The sequence below is a fragment of the Ambystoma mexicanum genome, chromosome 4q (genome assembly GCF_040938575.1).
Source record: "Ambystoma mexicanum isolate Mex_15411 chromosome 4q, UKY_AmexF1_1, whole genome shotgun sequence".
Lineage (NCBI taxonomy): Eukaryota > Metazoa > Chordata > Amphibia > Caudata > Ambystomatidae > Ambystoma > Ambystoma mexicanum.
This window is the reverse complement of record NC_090928.1, coordinates 212,486,777-212,507,546: the sequence shown is the minus strand read 5'-3', so window position 1 is coordinate 212,507,546 and position 20,770 is coordinate 212,486,777. Positions and strand designations below refer to the sequence as shown.

At 40.9% G+C, this 20,770-nt stretch overlaps 1 protein-coding gene across 2 annotated transcripts in view; it reads right to left on the bottom strand.

The window, feature by feature from the left end:
- The window catches only part of TFB1M (transcription factor B1, mitochondrial), a 725,212-nt gene that overhangs the window by 434,820 nt on the left and 269,622 nt on the right, over positions 1-20,770 (bottom strand). For both annotated transcript variants that reach the window (XM_069607739.1, XM_069607740.1), the window contains one exon: positions 6,655-6,774. In XM_069607739.1, the coding sequence (XP_069463840.1) occupies positions 6,655-6,774 (120 nt within the window). The remainder of the gene's footprint in view (positions 1-6,654; positions 6,775-20,770) is intronic.

Below are 20,770 nucleotides of genomic sequence, written 5' to 3'. Positions count from 1 at the left end.
TGATCATGAAAATGAAAACTCACAAATTGGGCACTTGGTCATCTTCCACATATTTGTATGATGTCGAATGATGGCTCTCTAGGGACAGAGGCAAGGAGGGAAAAGCTAATTGGTAAATGAGCTCTAGACATTAACTATAACGCCCTTAGCATTCCAAACAGAAAGCTAAGTCTGTGAAAGTTACTTTGCAGTGGTTAAATCACATCAGTGGTTACATCACAAGTGTTGCACAAATACAGTAAACAAAGCAGAAGAAACAAATAAGCAATTGTGTAAGAAAAAATGAGGAGGCGGAGGACGATGAAAGCTACACCTTGAGCTGCGTTTTGAAAAGTAACATTTGGCAGTGAAAAGCTGCCGATAGCAAACGTAGAGTTTAGATCCCAGAGTGCGGGCTACACGAACCCCAATTATATCTAACACTAAGGCGGTCATTACAACCTTGGTGCAAAGTGCACCAACTTTACCACCATGGTGTAAACTACGTTTACACCATGGTGGATGGCGGATTTACCGCCCCATTCTAAGGTGAGTGGGGCGGTAAATCCCCATTTCCCATTTTCCCTTCCCCATTCCCATTTTTGCCCCATAGGGCATAATGGGAGTGGGGAAGGCGCAAATTACGCCGCCGTAAATTACGGCGGCGTAATTAGCACCATGGCGGGTTAGCGTTCAGATACATTGTGCTTCATGTTTACAAAATAAATATACTTAAGACCAAAACACATTTTTAAACACAGATATACGTACAAGAAATTAATCGATAATTGAAAATGAGCAAAACACAGACAATAGGTTGCAAATAGGGTTTGTTTGGCTCGTCCCGTCATTTTCTTATGACTAGAAGACAGTAGCAGACTTCTTTTTACAACAATTCCTACTAGCAGCCATTGCTAGGATATGCTTATTATGAACAACCATTATTAATCTAGGACAGCAGCACAGACCAACCTTTGTTCTGCTCTTTGGGCTTGGCCTCACTGATACACTGGCACTTCTGCTTTACATAAACCTTTCAAAATTCTATCATTTCACCAATCACAAATACACCTCGCAAGTCACAAGAGAGTGGTGTGCAGATTATGTATATACAGTATAAATTAAATTGTATATCATTCGCACGCACGCACCATAAAGATGTTCATGTAAATCGGGCAAATAGGCAGCTTGTGATGGAACACCTCATTACTCGATGTGATGATATTCGTTAATGCAAAGGTTGCCATGGTGTAGTTGTGTTGCACTACAACTTTTACATTACAGGATGTTTTCTTTGCACTTCATAGACTAGCAACGAAGTGGAATTGTTCTTTCACAAATTAGCCAGGAGATTCCACTCGGCAGCGCCTACACCACTTGTCCCATACAGAGCATGACAAAACAGTGAACGCTCAACACTGACTGAATTCTTTTAACAGTTTTCTGTGTAATTAACAGTTTGTAAAACTTGTGATAGTTTCATGTGGACTCATGTGTCCTGGAACTATATCTTAGCCATTAAACCATCTGACTTTTCTGGTTGTAATACTACTTGTCTTTCCAGCCTTGCGTATGTTTTTCACCCTGTTGGATAATCTAGTACTGCACAATAAAATTCAGTTTCATGGGAAATGGCACATTCAGTCTAAGCCTTGAACATTACAATGCCCAGTTTAATGGAGCTACATTCAATCGTGCCCCTTTTGAGATTTTGTTATGGATGCCTCATAGGACTCACTACTACACCAGAATCCTATCATCATGGGTTCCCCTTTCCCAATTTTTATCTGCTAGTGCAAAAGACATGGAAGTTCTTTCTTTAGCTATGTCAGCACTAGGTAGAACTCAAACTCGTGATAACAGACCTAAATCCCTACAGCTCCCAGCAGTGTGCCATCTCATTGCAGCAAACCGGCAAATACTTTGGCTGGCAAGGATCAGGTTATAGAGCAACAAATGGAAGGGGGTGTTGTTGGCCAAGGGTCTGACCTTTCCCAAGACCTTAAAGAAAAAGGGCAATCCATGATTCTCAATGGAACTTGTCATGAGTTCGGACAAGCAACTTGAGACCTAGTTAGGAATTGTCCCTAATGAAAAAATTCAACTTTCATGAACACACTGACCTCCCTCACCACTAACCCCGCTAAAAACCTTTAACTTTTCTACAACTTACCACTCAACCAACAAATACAGAACACACACGTACCCCTACCACAGCACAAACCGTAAATCGCACCACAAGCGGCACACCCCCCCCCTCTGCAATCAACCCGAAACACTAAATCTTCAGCACTACGCCACAGACATACAAAATAATCCCATGTAGACCGGAACACCAAAACAACACCTAAACCATACCATCTAGAAGCAAACCCAACACACAGTGACCAGTTTTTCAGAACTGAAGCTAGCAACAGCACAGAAAACAGCTCTCTTTTACTGTCCCTCTCTCTCCCACTAACTAACCCTGCGCGACCCTCCTTTCTTTTAAGATCTGCCTGAGCGCCTGGAGACCATGACAATGGCAGCGGTGCTCAGCATAAATCACAATAACATTACATATTAGAAGGGGCACGATCACATTTTTCTTAAGTGGACCACAGTTATCATTCGGACAAATGACAAAAGAAATGTTTAACAAAAGATATCCTACTTGAAGGCGCCACGGATCTATGTGATTATTGCGACGGCCGAAAATGCCGACTTTTTTTTGGAACCCTTTACACCACATATATATGCGGGGGGAGACCCCCATACTCCCCATATTAATATTATACTCTAATCCCTCCCACATATATATGTTGTTTAAGGGGGGGTTAAAAATAAAGTGTGCATTTTCAGCCGTCGCAATTCCCAGGTCGACATTTTTGTACGATTCCGGCGCCACTAGTGGCTGGGTAAGGGTAAAACTAAAATCATATATTATTCCCCTTTTCTTTTCTCACTCAAACTCTACATTTCCCATGGATTCTAAGCGGACCTAAAATTCTTAGTCCACTGTCCAAGTCTAACCAACAAGAACTCAAATTGCTTACAGACTCAAGAGTTTTTAGAGCGCTCCAGAACTCTTCTTTTCCATTGGTGCCAGTACCCTGTGCTTGAGCATCTTTACTGGTCAGTGCGTGTGTGGTTTGTTCACTTCCCTATGATTGCAAACGCGTGCTTTCATAACAACTCCCGTCCACGTTCCACTTTGAAGTCCCACAGCACATAGTTTAAAGAGTGAGTCCAAGTGAAGAGGCACTTGCACTATGTTTTGCATTCCTCCTAACGACTAAGAACATATTTATGCAGGTGCCGGGGGGCGGTCAAAGAGAAGGGTTTCAGGAGGTAACTTTGCTAGGAAACGATGTGGTTACTGTAACATCTCACTGTTAAGCAATTTGTTAGACACACGAATGGTCATTAGCTGTGTTGTCATATGGGATCAAAGAAAAACGCAGATAACGGATGTGGCTGCATAGTAAACCTTTGTGCCAAGCCTGCTGTTTGCATCCGAGTGGACAAGCACTGGATAATTACTAGGTGGTGGAGTGCTGAAATAAATAGGGCTAAAAAGAAGGGACGTGGTATATCTTCTGTGCATGTTATCATTCAAAAAAACACCTTGGCACGAACACCACAATATGTTTCCGCATCCCAAATGCCTACTACTTCAACACATGTTTAGGTCGTGACCTGCATTTTAAATGCGCAAACCTTTTCAGTACAGATCACAGCATTTTAGACACAAAACATTTGTTGAAGTAACCCTGTTAACAGAGTGAAAGCTTCCACAAGTCCTAAATCATTCTAAGTGGGAACCGATGAGCTGTAGGACGTGGCTAGTATGGAGACTTGAACAGTGATTTACAGCCCTAGTTGACCGGTTTCGAAGGATCTTGTAGAATTTGGAAAACCAGTAGATGGAGGGAAAACCACTCGCTGAAAGTCACGTTCGGCAAGCCAGATAGATTCAATGCAGAGAACAAGGGCTTAACATTAGTTGCTGGGGAAGAACTCTCTCTTGGCTCCTAATACAATATTGCCAGGGCAGGGTATGCTTATAAGGAGTGATTAGAATATAAAAAATGCCTTCATTTTGCCAGAAAAACGACAAAAGAGGGCTCTTGAATCCCACTCTACTTTGATTTTTAAAAGGTGCAGTGACATTGGGATTAAGCACCGCACGGACCACCCCCATCATGTTGAAAGTGAAACTCAACGCCGCGCTGCAGAGGGATAGATGGCCTTTCACAAGAGAAGAAAGCTCTAGTCAGAGTGAACATACAGCAATTGTTCCATTGTTATTGTTGGCACCTTTCATTTCACACATTGATCAAATACAGAAAATGTCTTAAGTTTCAAGCCAGGTCAAGTTTTTTTTAATTTTTTAAATGGAGCATGTACACCAATACTCTAACAACACAGCTTCATGTGCAGCGGATATAGGACGTTTGGGTGAATGCTTGCTTTAGATCGATAAATGGATGGCCTCCCGTTTTCTAAAATTGAATACTTAAAAAACTGAATTTCTGTTTTCTCATGCGGAAAAGAATCCATCTTTGGTGAAATGGCTCCATGACACAAATATTGTAGTAGCACCACCACTATTTGTTAACTCAGCAAAATCATCAGGCTTTATTTTAGACACACATCCATCACGAAATCTGCAGATAAATTCACCGTCAAATCAGCAAACTTTAAATTGTTCTCTTGAAGTGCGGTGTAACCCTTTATTTCTGATTCACATTTTCGTCTTCTGGTACAATCGCTGGGCTTCTAAAGCATTGTCTTTGGAAATTCGGTGTTAATCGGTCTTCCCAAAACTACACCGGCTCCTATGCTTAGCCCATGGTGCAAGGACATTTGGCCACATTTCACCTATTCTGAAAGAACTGCGTTGGTTACCTATCGAACAGATAATCCAATTTAAAGTAATTTGCATTGTGTACAAAACACTGTACTTTCAGACCCTTGAATATTTAGTTAACAAATTGAAAATGTCAGGATGTTCTGGAGGACTGCACAGCCGAGAGGCATTACAGCTTGTGGTTCCTAGATGTAAGAGCATTTCCACAATGAAGCGGTTATCTACAGCGGCCGCAGACAAATTGTGGAATGCATTACTGAAGAAATCCGGTCAAGGAGTATCTGAATATTTTGAAAGCATGGTTTTGTAATGCTGCTTTTTAGACTTTCTAGTGTTTTTGTTAGCGAGCTGTTTTTATGACATTTGTAGTAGTGTTTTTATTGAGCCTATGGCTGCTTTAAAATAACAGACACTTTTGATAGGGCAGGTGATTGGATTTTAGTTGATTTTGGCTGTTTTATGCTGTAAATGTTGAACATGTGAGTACTGAGTATTGTATTTTGTGTTCATTGTTCAGCTTCTGATGCTCTTGTTTGCCATGTTTGTGCTTTAAAACATGTGTAAATAAATAAAAGTAGAATTGATATTACTCTAAAGTTTTAAAGCAGTTGCTGTGTAATGGAAGGTCAAACACTTCTGCAAAAAAGTGAAAATACTAGTCTGGTAGTACTTTCAATATTCACTATCTCATTCGTCTTTGCATAAGAAAATATTAGTTTAAAGGTATTTCCTAAAACCAGTGTATCAAGATTCCGAAGGGAAGCTCATTTTCGAATGTGCTTACCAGTGTATACGTTTCGTAAAAATTCTTTCACATGAAATTGATGGGTGCAAAATTCTTATATAATAAAGTTAACCAATTTAATTAATCTTTTATGACGCGCTTAACACCGGAGACCAGTCTCTAAGTGCAGGACTGGGATTCAAACCTGCGTTGCTCTGCGTTGTCTTGCTTCCTAGGCAAACACATTGCCCCCGAGCCATCCTCCCGTATTGACTAGATAGTCAATTAGTTCAACTAGCTCTTCAGGAAAGTGGACTATGAGGATGGTGCCATGAGTAAATCTGTACCCACACAGTAAACCTAATTACTCATTGGATGTTCGCAATTATGTTCTACAAAACCAATATGAGGAGGTGCAAGTCAGAATCCTAGGATAGGTCAGTGCTGTTCTGATAGGAGTTTACAATGCTTGAAGAGTGGAATTGTAAATAAATAATAGTGAACAGTGCGCTAAATAGGAGTTGAGAAAGACAAGAGTGCATGCGATACATTCATTTCCTCACTACCTGTGTTTTGGGGGGAGGACGATGGGGAAATGACACTTCTCTACAGTAGATTAAAGTCTTTTAATGATCAAAGAATTGTAAAAAAATAATTGAAAGCTGCAGACGTTTTTAAAATGACAATTTACACATGAGAAAATAATCTCCAAGTTAAATTAGAACAACAAAATCCCTTCACAGGTAAAACAGAGGTGGAACAGAGGGAATTGAATGCCGAATGCCAAGTAGTGAACACTGTCGGGAAGAATGTTGGAGAAGGGTTTTCTTACGAGAACAAAACGTAAAGGCCATCTTGGTTGTAATGGATAGAAATAGTCACCAGATATGCAGAAGGGGACTCAAACTTGGTATACCACAAACAGATACATTCACAGTAGATAAATAATTATAGGTTATTTACTAGCAAGGAAACTAACTTCATTAAGAATGGTAGATGTAGCGTTTGTGCGCTTCACAAATAAGAAATGTACTTGTGAGACAATAGACTGCTCCTAAACATTTTATCACACATGAATTCGGTGGTTACATGGACTTACCTTTGGTTTTGGTATAAAAGCACAGCCTGGTATAGTGAAGCAGTTGTGAACAGTGCAGAGGTACTGAGACATCACAGAAAGTCTGCTTCGTTGCCGGCTGCCTGTGCTGGCAGTTAGCCTCTACAAAGACAAGCAAGAGGAGCAAATTAATAGTTACTTTATGAAAACATTCCTACAATACCTTTTCCTCATAAAAATGAGAAAGACAAACATCTTCACATTTTCGAGATTCTTTGGGACATAATAGTGCATTAATGATATTTAAGTCACATGAGTAACAAACTGATATGACATACACTTTGCTCCCTATTATGTGTCATTTACAAGACATGGAATTGGTGTTTTTTTTGGTTTTCAGTGCTTTATCACATGACAAAATCACAGGAAATGAATAATGTCTTTCACTAAATAATGAATCTAAGATTACAGTAGATGTTCAATTAAAGTTCTTGTCTTGTGAGAGACATGAGACCTGGGACCAATCCCCCTTTAATCATCAGGACAAATAAAAATTAAAAAAAACAGAGTCCCAAGGTACTAGATTTTTTAAAATGTCTTTATAGACACTACTTGGGTTTTAGCTTTGCTTTTTAAAGCACAACGGTTACAAGAATCAGAATAGTATTGTAATAGTGTTTTCCATTTTGTTTTTAGTTATCATGCTGGCTTACAATTAATCGCACACAGCCGTGAGACTTCACTTGATGTGAAGCACCTGCATCGGCTGAAGATTTCTAAGAACACAAACGATATGACCATTATTGATAAGTGAGGGGATTTAAAACTGAAATCTATGAAGTGTGATGACTGGCACAAGATAAACATGAATGCATGCAATTGCTACTGACTGGACATTAGTATTAGAATGACAAAAACCTACTAATCGTGTGGATAGACCACTTCTTGCTTTACCTTCTTCCTTTAAGACCCGCGAAGACTCTGACGCCGAAATTATAACCACCGAAACTTCCTAAGCCTCAAGAAAAATCTGGGCTCAAAGAGATCACCAGGAAAGGCAGCAACAACAGGTGTCCGCCCGAAACAAAACAATTTGTACGAAATCTATCAACACTACAAAAGCTGTGTTTATTCCAGCATGGCACTGTGACCAAGTCTCAAAAACAAACAGGTTTAGGCCAACAATCTGACACTATTTTCATAATAAAAGAGCAACAAGAAGGAGGACAGGTGAACAACCAGAAAAAACGATGGCGGCTGGATTCTGAAGTTCTGAAACGACACAAACGAAGGGTCGGTTAATCAATGCGAGTGGTCAACCAACTCAAGTGACACACACAAAGACTCAGTAGTACTGGACGGTCATGTGGACGCCGCTCGTAACCATCCAGTAAAAACTCCTCTGCAACCTATGAATAAAACTAGAGATAAACAAACACATAGGGCCATGCCGATAGGTATCAGCAGAGTCGAGACAAATCAGACCCAGACTTCTAAAAATTGTACGAACAAATAATACTCTTAATGCAGGCAAACCTGAATCCCAAAACGAGCCAATAAATAAAAAAGTATCAATAAATCTAAATCCAAAAATGACGACTGCTCAATGGCATAAACAAAAAGAAACAAAACCAACGGAGCAGCCTGAAAGAAAAAAAGGACACACAGTTAAGGATGTGGAAGGTTCGAATTAAAAACATTCTTCCTGATGGTAACTAGGTAAATCTTAATAGAAGAAATGTGATGCGTCTTTTACATAGCATTCCCTTATTGAGAACCATTACTTCTGATGATATTCAAATAGTGGAATACATTGCAGAAGAGTGCTCTGATCAAGTGTTTCTACACATCAAGTCTCAGGCAGTGGAAAACATTCCCTTGGCTGCCAAAGACGAGTTACTGTCATATGGATTCGACCTTTCTGTGTAAAAGGATTGACAAAATTCCTGAATGGGTAGTGTGAGTGCCGAAGAAGATGAGAGATCCTCCAATGAAAAAAGAAGAGAGATTCTGAAAGAGCTGTTCTGAACGAATCCTGCAGTAAGTGTGGAAGAATCACATCAGTCTATGGACCCTAGAAATCTGAACACAAATAAGCAGCAAACACCATCCCAGAATTAACAAAGAAACAAAAGAAGCAAAACTTTATGCATGCTGATTTCTTGGAACGCTCGAGGCTATAATCACGTGTTCCATGAATTCCCATTCTCTCTAGACAACAACTTCGCCATATGTCTGCAGGAAACATGGTTGCGTGAGGTTCTTGTTAGAGACGGCTATACAATTCTGTTAAAATCAGCAGAGAAAAATAGGTTAGGCGCCCATTCACCGGCCTCTTGACAATGGTGAACAATGCCAACTGTTGGGCAATAATTCAAACTGTGAGGAGGTCAAAGAGACAATGGAGATAAAAGACAACCCTGTTCTAACTTTCAGACCCAGCCCAAAAGGTTATATCAGCAGGACAAAACAAAACTACATGTCCCATAAACCACCACGAGAAATGGAGACAAGGTGGGGGAAAAGACAAAATGAACAAAGGGAAGCGCTATAGGTACAGCCCTGTCATGCGGTACAGTGACAGGTACACCCATAGCAGTACAGGTTGGGATGGACAAACAGTGCATGGAGCGGGGTGAAGGCAAATTGGCTGCATGTGTGGGAAGTGGGCAGCAAAGGCGGGTGAAAGCTGAAGTGAGGGGAGGAGCAGAGCATGAGTTAAAAGAAGCCCCGGGAAACTCATCAGGTGTCTATCATTTCAGCAACAGCACTGACCGGAGACCACAGAGGAGTGGGAGGAATCCCCAGGTGATGTACATTGGGCGTACTGGGAGGCTGAAGGAGCGGCATCGTGGAGCTCCTCATCAAGAGGCAGACTCTCTGCCAGGAAAGGCTCGAGGAGCGGCAGCGCAGGGAAACACAACCAAGGCAGATTCACTGACAAGGAAAACCTGGCCGTAAGCCATTTTCAAAGGACAGTGTTTCCGTGGGTTTACCATCTCTGTTTGTTTTTTTTTTAAACCCAATTTGGACAGCTGGCGAAGGAACGGAAAGCTAGTGTCCGTGGAAAAGGAATTTATGTGACCGGATTATTTTTCTTTCAAAGAAGAGCGAAGGCTAAGAGGACATTAAAACGAACTCTGAATTGATTCACCCTTTTCCGCGCAAGCCTGCTGAGCCACATTTAAGCATTTTTTGTTGTTTATACTGAGGGGCTGGTGGAAAGGTTAACACAGCAATAAATCTTAACTTGTTAACCCTGCATTCCGACTACAGTCTACAACTTTACACAAACATTTAATCCAAACTTGTTTGTACAAGGAACGGTGGGCAGTCATAATGTCGACTCCAATAATGTCGACAGTCAAAATTTCGAAAAATTAATGTCGAAAACAATAATGTCGACAAACAAAAATGTCAACATTTTTTTTCGACATCTATTTTTCGAAATTAGTAAAATAAGAAGCAGTCATCAATTACTACAATATTAAATAAAATATTAATCACAGGTAAGTAAAGTAAGTTTTTATTAATACAATATAATATTCAAACAGTAAATATATCACTATAACTTATTAGTTACATGTAATTATTGTTTTTAAATAAAAACTTTTAGATGCATGTATCTACTTAAATAAATAAATAACTGCATACTAAGTTGAAATTTCATTTGAACATGTAATACATTAAACGACCATTTGATGGTGCTAGTGTGCTAAAAATGTATGTATACTAATAATAACAAATGTTTGTTTTGGTTTCTGACGCACGGTACGTCCGGCTACGTAAGCGTAAGCGCCATTTTTAAAGTTCACTCTCGACAAGCTTCTCCCGCGGTCGCGTCTCCGTTAGTTCCGTCTACGTTTTTTTATGGATTTTTTTCGTGTTTTCACTACTTTTTCTTGCATTTTTCATTGGATCGACTGGGTCTACTTGGATGCTTCCTGGATTCTTGGATTTACGGATTTTTTCTTTGGAGCTTGGATATTTTTTTTTCCTGTTGGTCTGGATTTTCCCCTTGGAGGCATCACCTTTTTCTGTTCATTGGAATTTCGTTTTTTTCGGTTGGCTTTTTCGTGGTTCAATTATATGGTATGCAGCTTTACACCAGGATTTGTGGGATTTTCTTGGAGTCTTCACCTATTTCACCGTGGAATCGTGATGACCATTAACTCTAAGTGCTTTTCAACATTTTAAATTAAATGCCAGTGAATCTAAATAACTTTCCTTGTTTTCCATGTTGAATTCGTGTACTATTTGCATTAATTTACTGTCATAATCTCTGTATTTTTTTCGTTTTGGTGCCTGGTTTGCCAACGATATTGTTTGTGAAATACGTAATTCCTGGTGCTGTTCTTCTAATTTTAAATCTTTTAAAAAATGCCATAAATTAGGATGCTGTGTGTTGAAATTTTTATTTATGCGGCTATGCCAGCCTTCTAATGCGTTATTTGTTCTCGGTGTGTTTTCCATGGTAGCCTGGTGGCAGTTCCACAATTCTATTGGGTATTTTGGTCTGCGTCTGTTTCCACTTCTCGTTAATTGGCCTATCCAGGTGTTCTCAAAGTAGTCCAGTAAATTTGTACACTCCTCCTCATGATTTTTATAGTATTGACTTTCTATTAAATGTTCGTAAAAAGCAATGACATGATTTTCTGGGACAAAAGCTAAGGCAAAAAGTTTCTTAATGTTAAATTGAAAGCAACTGTCCTCTGTATATTTTGATCCCAAACCTAATTTTTGTATCTTTCTCCAAACACTCTGTGTAAAATGAAAAAAACACCCCTTTACTTTAGTTTCTCTGTACACGGTAGAAAATCCCTTGATCTGAGCTGTTTCGTAATCCATGATTATTGTCTCTGGTTTCGATTCTGGTGCTGTTTCCTTAATTTTATTGTACACGGTTTTGTATGTTTCTTCTGTTTTTTTTGGCATCAAAAAATATATTAGCGGTATTATTTTGTCATTTATTGTCCCATGTACTGTGTAAAATTGAAAAAACGGGTGAGGGCATACTTTAAATGTTGCGTCACTGTGCCATTGTTTGCTTCGACTCAGATGCTCAAAGTTATTTGCGGTAGAGAATACCAAGATTTTGTCAGTGTTCATTGCAAGTGTGCCATGGTAAAAATTCTCTCCTCTTGCAGTTACCTTAAAAATATCCGGAATTGTTATATTTTCAAAGGACATTGGTGGTGGTGGCAGGTTTTCATTCGCATGTTTTGTTCGGTTAATTGTGCGCTGCATTAATTTTTCAGCCGGCAACTGAGCTGTTATATGGGTCGGTAACTGGCCACAAACTTCTCTTAGCACAGATCCGCTAGCTTCCCCCTGATGTTCATTTGCTTTTCTTTTTAGTTCCGCCAAGGTTTTCCTGATGATTATATTAGTCTGATCAGGCATATGATTGTGTTCTTGTTTCCCTTGTACGTCTGATCCGACTGTTATTGCGCGTGCTGTACACTTATTTTTTGTATATTCCGCGCAGCGCCAGTAAATCCGTTCTTTTCTCTGTAGTTCTTTATTGAACACGTAACCATTTAAAATTAACTGCTTTCTGCCTTTTTGACTGCTTATGAATTCCACTTTGTCTTCCATTATATCACCTGAAACGATACATACAATTATTTTTTTGCGGTATTTTATACTATGTGTTTTATAGTACATTTTATTTTCTTTTAATGTTCGTGTGTCTTACCTGTTTTGAGTATGAATGAATTGTAATCTATTGCCTGAAGTACGATCTCACGAGATGTTCTGTCAGGTAATGACGGTTTTCCACAGCCGTTACTGGTTTCCTGCTACCAAAAGAAGGTGCTTTACTCAGGAATGTCACCTATTGTGTTAACCATTTCGTAACCTACCTTTCTCTAGTGTGTTAGATGAGTGGGTGATCACGGGCGAGGGGGAGGGGAGGGGGTGTTGGGATGGTTCGTGATGTAGGGTGAGGTTGGGGGGGACCCCCCCAATAATAAACGGTATTTTTGTTATGTTTATTTATTTCGTGTTATTGGTTACGTTAATCGATCATTTTTTTTCGGAAAATTGACTTTTTCCATTATATGCATAGGATGTCGACATTATTGTTTTCGACATTTTTGTTTGTCGACATTTTTTTTTCGACATTATGACCATAAACCCAAGGAACATTGCTTCAACTGCAACTTGCGAACCACAAACAGTTTACACAAGTGCTCTTGATCAATACTTATTGGAATCCCTCAATCTCGACAGCCGGCTACATAACCTCAATAACGACGATGATTGATGCTTGCTTAACTAAATTTACTTACCTTTCTGTGATAATATGTGGTGACTTAAATTGTTCGTGGTTCGACGAAAAGAATGACAACGTTTCCACCAGAAAGAAGTCTCTAGATAACAAGGTCAGCAGATGAAACCACTGGCAAGCAGCATTAGAAATGTTGAATGGCACGACAAAAAAGTGACACACTGCCGAACTTTACTTGGCATCGAGATTCTGTCTACAAAACCTTAGACTACATTTGGATTTCTAACTCAATGTGGCCACAAATCGAAGATCTAAACATACAGAAAGCGCTGAACAGCGATCATCACATATTGGAAATGTTGTGGTTTTGCCCTTGTGCTGGTCACCAAGACAAATCCATAAATCCACTGGAGGTTAACAACTGCGTAAACAGGCTAAGAATAAATACATCACAACTCATGATGCTAAAACAAATCATACAGTATGGTAACTTGTCTCCAAGAAGCAAGATAAATTATGCTCCGCTACCTTCGCCACAGGCAAAGAATTGTTTTCAAACAAAGACGCACATGTTTAGTGCCTCAGTGAACACGGGAAAAAAAAACCTGAATTGTGACATTAGGTTGCTAAAAAAGACATTGGGTTTCAAAGCCGAGCAACAGATTAAAAAGAGAACAATTAGATATCGAAATTGGTTAAAATCATTTTCTCTAATAAGAGAGCAAGAACGAGGCGAACAAATTTTGAAATTTATTTATATACACAAGACAAGAGAAATATGGACAATACTAAATAAAGGAACGTTGAACCAAGAAGAAAGGCTTTCAAACTGCATCCCAAGTACCAATTGGGAGCAACATTTTCGAGAGGTATTCAACGTCACTAACAAGTCGGAAATCAGACAAACAGCCATGTGTCAGGAAAATTGGAATGTACATGAATCAGCAGAAGATATTGCAATGGTAATTCAACAATTAAAAAACTCCCGTGCAGCAGGCCCAGGCGGCATAACAAACGTTATGCTGAAAGCGAAAAAGGAGCAATGGTCGAGCTTTATTGCAGAGCTGTTTAAAATGATCTTGTCGCTGAAACAACTACCATGCTCCTGGCAATGAGGGATAATTGTTCTGGTGTTCAATAATGGTACTCGGGATAATCCGACAAACTACCACCCGATGATTGCCCTTCTTGATACCATTGGTAAGATTTTCACCACTTTTTTACAGCGAAAATTGACATCTTGTGCTAGTAAGGCTGGCCTAATGGACTGTCGGCAAAAGGGTTTTACTAAAGGAGTGGGAACCAAAGTAAACCTGTTACTACTAATGCTGGTAAAACTAGATCCCATCAAAAAGAAGAGCAAGTAGTTTCTCGCGTTTGTCGATATGCGGCAAGCATTCAACACAATACATCGCAATAAATTATGGGCAAAGCTGATTAAGTGGTCCTGTCCTCCTTCATTGCTCCACCCGTTGATCGCTCTTCACGCTAACACTAAGATCCGAGTGAAAGGGGTGATCTGACCGAAGAAATAGTAACAACTAAAAGGGGTTAAACAAGGCTGCCCCTTGGCCGTGCTTTTGTTCAAACTATTCATTTCTGGCATCTCGGCTGCATTTCAAGACGTTCACTGTTTTCCTCTAAAAGCAAACGGCCAGCCTATAAATTGCGTTATATACGCTGACTCAACACAAATTGGACCCCAAAGCCTTTTAGCGCGACTTCAAACATATACGCAGAAGATAATGATTTAGTAATAAACGAAAAGAAGACAAAGATTCTGATAATTGGCAACATTGGGAAGAAAAGAAAAACTTCAAGTGGACAGTGGCAGGTGCGATGATTGAAAAAGTATCATCCATCCGTTATCTAGGAGTATTATTCAATAATTCAATCAGAGAGTGGGACAGGATAATGGATTTGAAACAGCGAATGACAACCTTTTCGCTCCAAGGAGCAAAGTTACATGCCGAATATGCTAATTTACAGCAAATCTAGTTCTGTTATTTTATAAGCATAAAGTGGCCCCATCGATTACTTTTGATGCCGAGGCAGGATCGAATATGAATTATCATATTTGGTCATCTCTAGAAGGGTTGTTTTGGAGGCGAGTTCTCAGATTACCTATGAACATTTCAATAACAGCAATAAGGCATGAACTGGGTCTTGATTCCATATATGGCACAGTGTTATGGAGATCAATCTCAGTGCTAAGAAAAACACAAATACCGGACCCAGCTCCAGCATAATGTATTTTGGCTCCTACTTCCCAAAATCCTCATTCTGGTATTTTGTAAAGTGTGGCAAAAAAGATAATTAATATTGTTGAGTGTGCTGGAATAAAATGGCTAACTGTGATGTCCCACCCACAACTAGCGAAGAAAAAACAGACTGGAGTTGGATTCAGAACAATGATAAACGGGGTGCGCTAAAGACATCATTGCACACGGGTTGTGCAGAAAACTGTTTGGATCTCCTCCCGAAATACCTCAAAAAATTCCCTTCAAAATACCATCAAAACCAGTTTTTGAGGCTTCGGTTGAATGCCTACAACACAAAAGATGTGTTGTGGATTAAGCACAACAACATTACGGTTGACAATTCTTGCAGATTCTGTAAAAAAGCAGTAGAATCGTTAAAACATTTGATTACTGAATGCGCTGACTTAACAAATTAAAGATCACTATTTTGGGGAAAATATGCACCGTCAAATAACAATGCTGACGATTGGTGGTTTACAATGCTTTCAAGTAATAATGTTCACCAAACATGCGCAGTAATAGATTTTTTGGATAAAGTTCTAGTGAAGGATCCGGAGGTGGAGATCATTCCTGGATGAGAATAGAAGTGAATGTATGATATTATTATGTCCGGTGGAATTGTGAAATTCTATAACTGATCTTAGGTTTTAGGGCACACTATTAGAGCGTGTGATAGAATGAAGAGTATAATTGGCTAACTTTGGAAGCATACTGAAAAAATTCAGATGTCAATTGGAGGTTTTTTGTTGTGTATTTTGTAATAAAAGTTTGTATAAACTAAAAGTTACAATACAAAAATAAAAAAAAACTAGTCCATCCTCTGTCCAAAAACTAACCTATGCAGACCTTATCACTAAAGAAAAAGGTTCAGCATACAAAATGGGGTCCAGGAGAATGGACAGGTTTACTCAGTCATAGTAACCTAAATCTTTATACAGTTCCTTGAGATATTCTTAACACCTGTAGTTCCTTAAGGGGGCTCTTTCAGTCTCTCGTAAATGTCCATCTATTCTTCTGTCTCAATGTTCTCCGTTTCAATATGTCAGGATCTTCTTCCTTTCCCCACTGGGTTTCTGTTAGTGTCCCTTTACTGTTAAGAGTATCACAAGTCCCGTAGCCTTCATGATTTACTTTAGTTGCTTCACCACTACAGGGAGATGCCTCCCGTAGTAACTTTGATTTGCTTTACTGGTTTTCCAGCTACTGAGACGAGGGAGATGACTCCCGAAGTCTTCTGGACTTTGGTCATGATGTTCTTTATGCCACAGTCATCCTTCTCCCCCCGGGTCTCCGGCCACTCCATTATCTTTGCATTGATGGGTTGGTGTCACCGTTTCTTCCTGGGGGTCACGAGTTTCCTCTGTGCTGGTAAACGCTGCCAGTGTTTACTTTTTCTGTCTTCTGTGCTTCTCGGCAGCTCCACAGAGCCTTCTGCTCAGCGGTCTCAGCCTCATTTGAGGACCGCAAAGGCACCTCTTCGAGGTCATGCCACCACCTGTGTCTTCCAGACTTTCACGGGAGTCGGCTCGTGTCTGGCTCCTGGAGGGCTTTTCCTTCTGCTTCGTCACATCCTCCGTCTTCCAGACTTTCACGGGAGTCGGCTCATGGTAGGCTCCTGGAGGGCTTTTGCTTCTGCTTCGTCACGTCCTCTCGACAGAGGATCAGCCTGCTTCCACTGGTTTCTTTCTCCCAGGTTTGAACTTCCCGTGCTGCACATGCTCAGTGTTGGCTTCCCTCCTATGCAAGTGCTTCGGTTTTAATCCTGTCTTGCTGGGTGCTCCCCAGTCGAGGATCATTGTCCTTCCTCCATTTCCATGAAGCATTCTTCCTTACTGCATGATTCCAAATCATCCCAGTAATGTATGTTTCCAATGGAGGAGTGATCGTTTTTACCACTTCATTCTTCTTCTTCCCAGTATGAGGGAATTCCAACCTGTTGGCACTCTTCATGTTTCCTTCACTCTTGGTTGTGTGTTTTATTAGATTAAGGGAAGAGGTGTTACAATAACAAACAGTGGTATGTTCAGGTTCTTGAGGTAGTCATGACCCAAGGGTCTCATAGGATAGAGGGTTGGGATTTGATGAGCCAAACCAGCTCATGGGTGTCGGGCATCACCCTGCAGCGAGGAGCTACTGAAGGGGAACCAGGAGCTACCATAGATGCTCTTAATTCTTGTCCTTTTTATATGAACTACTGTGCTTAAAATGTATATTAGATGTGTTCCAATTCTTCTTTATTAACATTCTTAAATACTCAAGTTAATGTCACATTGGGTTTAGAAGACACAGATTTGGCCCTAGGAGCCAAACGTAGCTCCTGGCAACTGTTGTTTTCAAGCTAACCAGGCTCTAGTATGCTAGAAGCAGGAGCTAAATAGCTCCTAGCTCCCCTCAATTTCGAACCTGCATTACCATAACCTACATTAGAGGAGTCTTGCTGTCTGATCGCAGATATGTACGAAGTAGGTTTATGAAAATCTTACAAAGGGAGTCCCTCTTCGGGAGAGGAGGCCTTGTCCGCAGCAGGGGAGTCTCTTCACATGAGGTGCCACTTACCGCCAACCCAAGGGTGAATGTTTCATAGTGGGCTCACCTACCTAGCCTGCCAAGGGGAGGCTCCCCCCTCTGGGGAGAAGTGACTGAAACCCTCAATTAATTGCAGCCCACACCATGGTAAGAAACCAACATAATATTAGTTTCAAGAACAGAAATAAAAATAAAAAGGCAAGATGACAAAGCATCGCTTGTGAAAAAACGTACTTGTGCCCCCTGTTTAGGAATTTTCTAAACCATGTGTTCAGAACATGGGCCAAAGGCTCCAAACACAATCCTTTGGTTTTCCATGGTGCATCTAGTGACAGGTGCGGTTGAGCAGTCAAGTAGTCAAAAATATGGAGTAACATAACTTTTCAAGCAATGTCCACGCAATGGTTTTGAATGTAAATATACTTTATCTCTCATAAAATGTAGTAAAGAGTTTGGTGCAGTTTACCAGTAGTAAGCAATTTTTCTTTGTACAGTTCCAGCAGGGTTTGTGTTACACTACGGGGACAGCAGGACCCTTGTATCAGTAGGCATGTGTTTTTTTCAGCTTGCCGCAGTGCCGCTCCTGTTTGGCAGCGTTGGAGGTTGCCATGGCATTGAGCGCTTAGGCAGTCTCATGTGTCAAAACATCTACACTCACCCGCTGCACGGCTTCGTCAGTATCATGTGACATCAGCTGCATGCGTCCGCGATGCGGCCTCACAGGCTCCAACCCCCACACCAGGTTTAAAAACCTGCATTCTAGTGTAGCACACCGCTTCTTTTTGTACTGTTACTCTGAAACCCTTTTCTCTGTTTTTTGATTCCTGATCCTTGACCTCGGCTTTGTGTAAACAGACTTCTACTTCCTTGCCCTTGACTTTGGTTGTCCCGTTCTGCTGCTGACTTGGATCGTTACACAGATCTCTACAGTTTTTCGTCTTGGTTCATTCCGCCTGCAGTTACCAAACTCAGCCTGTGTATTAGATTCCTTTTGCCACACTCTCATGTCTCTAAACCCGGCGAAATCAACCTGGTAAGCCTACCTTGGGTCCTTACTGTCTCAGTGTTGATTTCATCCTGTTACTAGACATTACCCGATTACTCAGTGGCTATTGGTCTTACCTGAACGGGGATTCCCACACTCCTGTGTTTACTCTTATTGCACGCTGACCAGCCATTGTCCACCCGTCAGTGACTTCCTTTGGGATACTCTCTTCCTGATCACAAAAGGGGACTTTCCATATTCCGGATACCAACTAGTGCACGCGAATGCTCTGCAGATTTGTGCACTAGCCCGTAACTGGTGCAACCTTGTGTCGCCCAGGAGTATTACCCTAACTAATCTTCCCATTGGTTGTTTTCTCCTCACCGTTGTTTCTACTCCATTGCAGTGTCTCATAACTGAACATTTTCCCCTTGTTTGGTAAGCCAATCCTTCTGTTCTTATCCTGCACTACATCTGTTGTCCTATTTCCATTTCCAGGGACACAGAGGATTAATCCTTACCTCTGGTTTTCCTAGGTCATACCCCATTCCCCCTAGTTTGCCACAGAGAACAAGGTATTTCTGCGAACCACTGGGAACAGTATATTGATCTATCTCCGCTTGTGTTAACCATTGTTTTGTTTCTTTTACAGCTGAGGTTTAGCGGTGCGCGTGTTCCCCGCTCTTATGTTCGATCAACCCTTCTGTCTGTATAACACAAACAGCAGAAGGTTATATCATAAAGGAGAGTTCCCTCAAGTTGAGGAGGCCTCGGTTCTGGGTGAACCCCCAGCTTACGAGCGGAGACCAGAGGGTTTGCTGCCTTGCCTCTCACTCCAGTCAACTCGAGGTCCACTGCCCAACGCCCCGGCCAGCTCGGTGGTAGCAGTTTGTGACACACTATCTACAAGGTTAGTGTAACCGGAGATTACTTGACGATGACCCAACTATGTCCACCACTGGAGTGTAGGTCGCGTCCTAATGTAGGGTGTCCATGCGCTTCAGTTCCACCAGTGACAGTAGTTCCTCATATCACAAACGAGTGTGTTGGTGCAAGGCAGTCCTATCTGATACGGCGGGAGAGACTCGTATCTGACGACAGATATAGTGCAGGCAGTGAGGAGCAACGATGAGGCTCACGTGGAGTGCATCCACCACAGTAGAGGAAGCAGATAGATGTATTGCATGTTCATGTTGTATTGGAGACAAGGCACATGTTCTAGTGTCACCACTAGCTCTTCCCTAGGTAAAGTTGTGTAACTGCTAGTTGCAGACTCTTCAGTAAGAGGGTGTTCAATGATGGGTTTGCAGTCTCACCACTTTGTAGTGTAGTTCAGTGCATGACCTGGTCTAACAAGGATTGCAGAGTGCACATAGTTTGAGGCTTGGGAGTTACTTGGTCTCATGAGGTCAAAAGAATTGATTGCCAATTCTCTGTTACCTCAGGAGGCCAGAGGTTTAGTGCATGGATGTAATTGGTGGAGGTTTGCCATCAGAAGTGTAAGTGAAAAAGGAGGATTAGTTATATAGCACTCACTGCTTCGGTGCAAAGATCTTGATAATGACAACAGAGCTGCATCTGAAAAGTTGGTTTTAAAGAGACTAGAAATACATATGGTTTGGCTCTAATCTTAAATGGGGTGCCAGATTGTGCCTGGGGTGGGTCTCCAAACATTGAATCTTATGCCTTCCTGGGCAGATCAGAAAAATAGGGGGTTTGCATGAAGACCTATCCCAGAGGACCAAATAGTTTCTGAGGGGGAATGGAAGACCATTATTAATTGCGATTGTTCTGCATTGTGAGAATAAGTAGACTTCGAACAAGGTCTTATCTAGTACAGGAAGCCAGTGAAGGTGATATGAGCAGATGAGAAACAGAACCGTTTAGCAAATCCTAAGAAGTGACAAACAGCCAAGTTCTGGGTGAGTTTAAGCTTGTGAATAGTAAAAGCTGGAAGGCTGCAATTGAAGGTTCGCATTATCCAGATGCAAGTTTATCAGAGACCAGATAAATGGTAGGCAGCTCTTACGATTTTAGGAAATTGAAATGCCAGTTCTCTGAGCTGAATTAGACCAGCTTTCTACACTTTATTTCTGACGTTGAAGTAGCACAGTGCCTACAGCGAAAATATTGAAAAAAAGAGAAATGGACCAA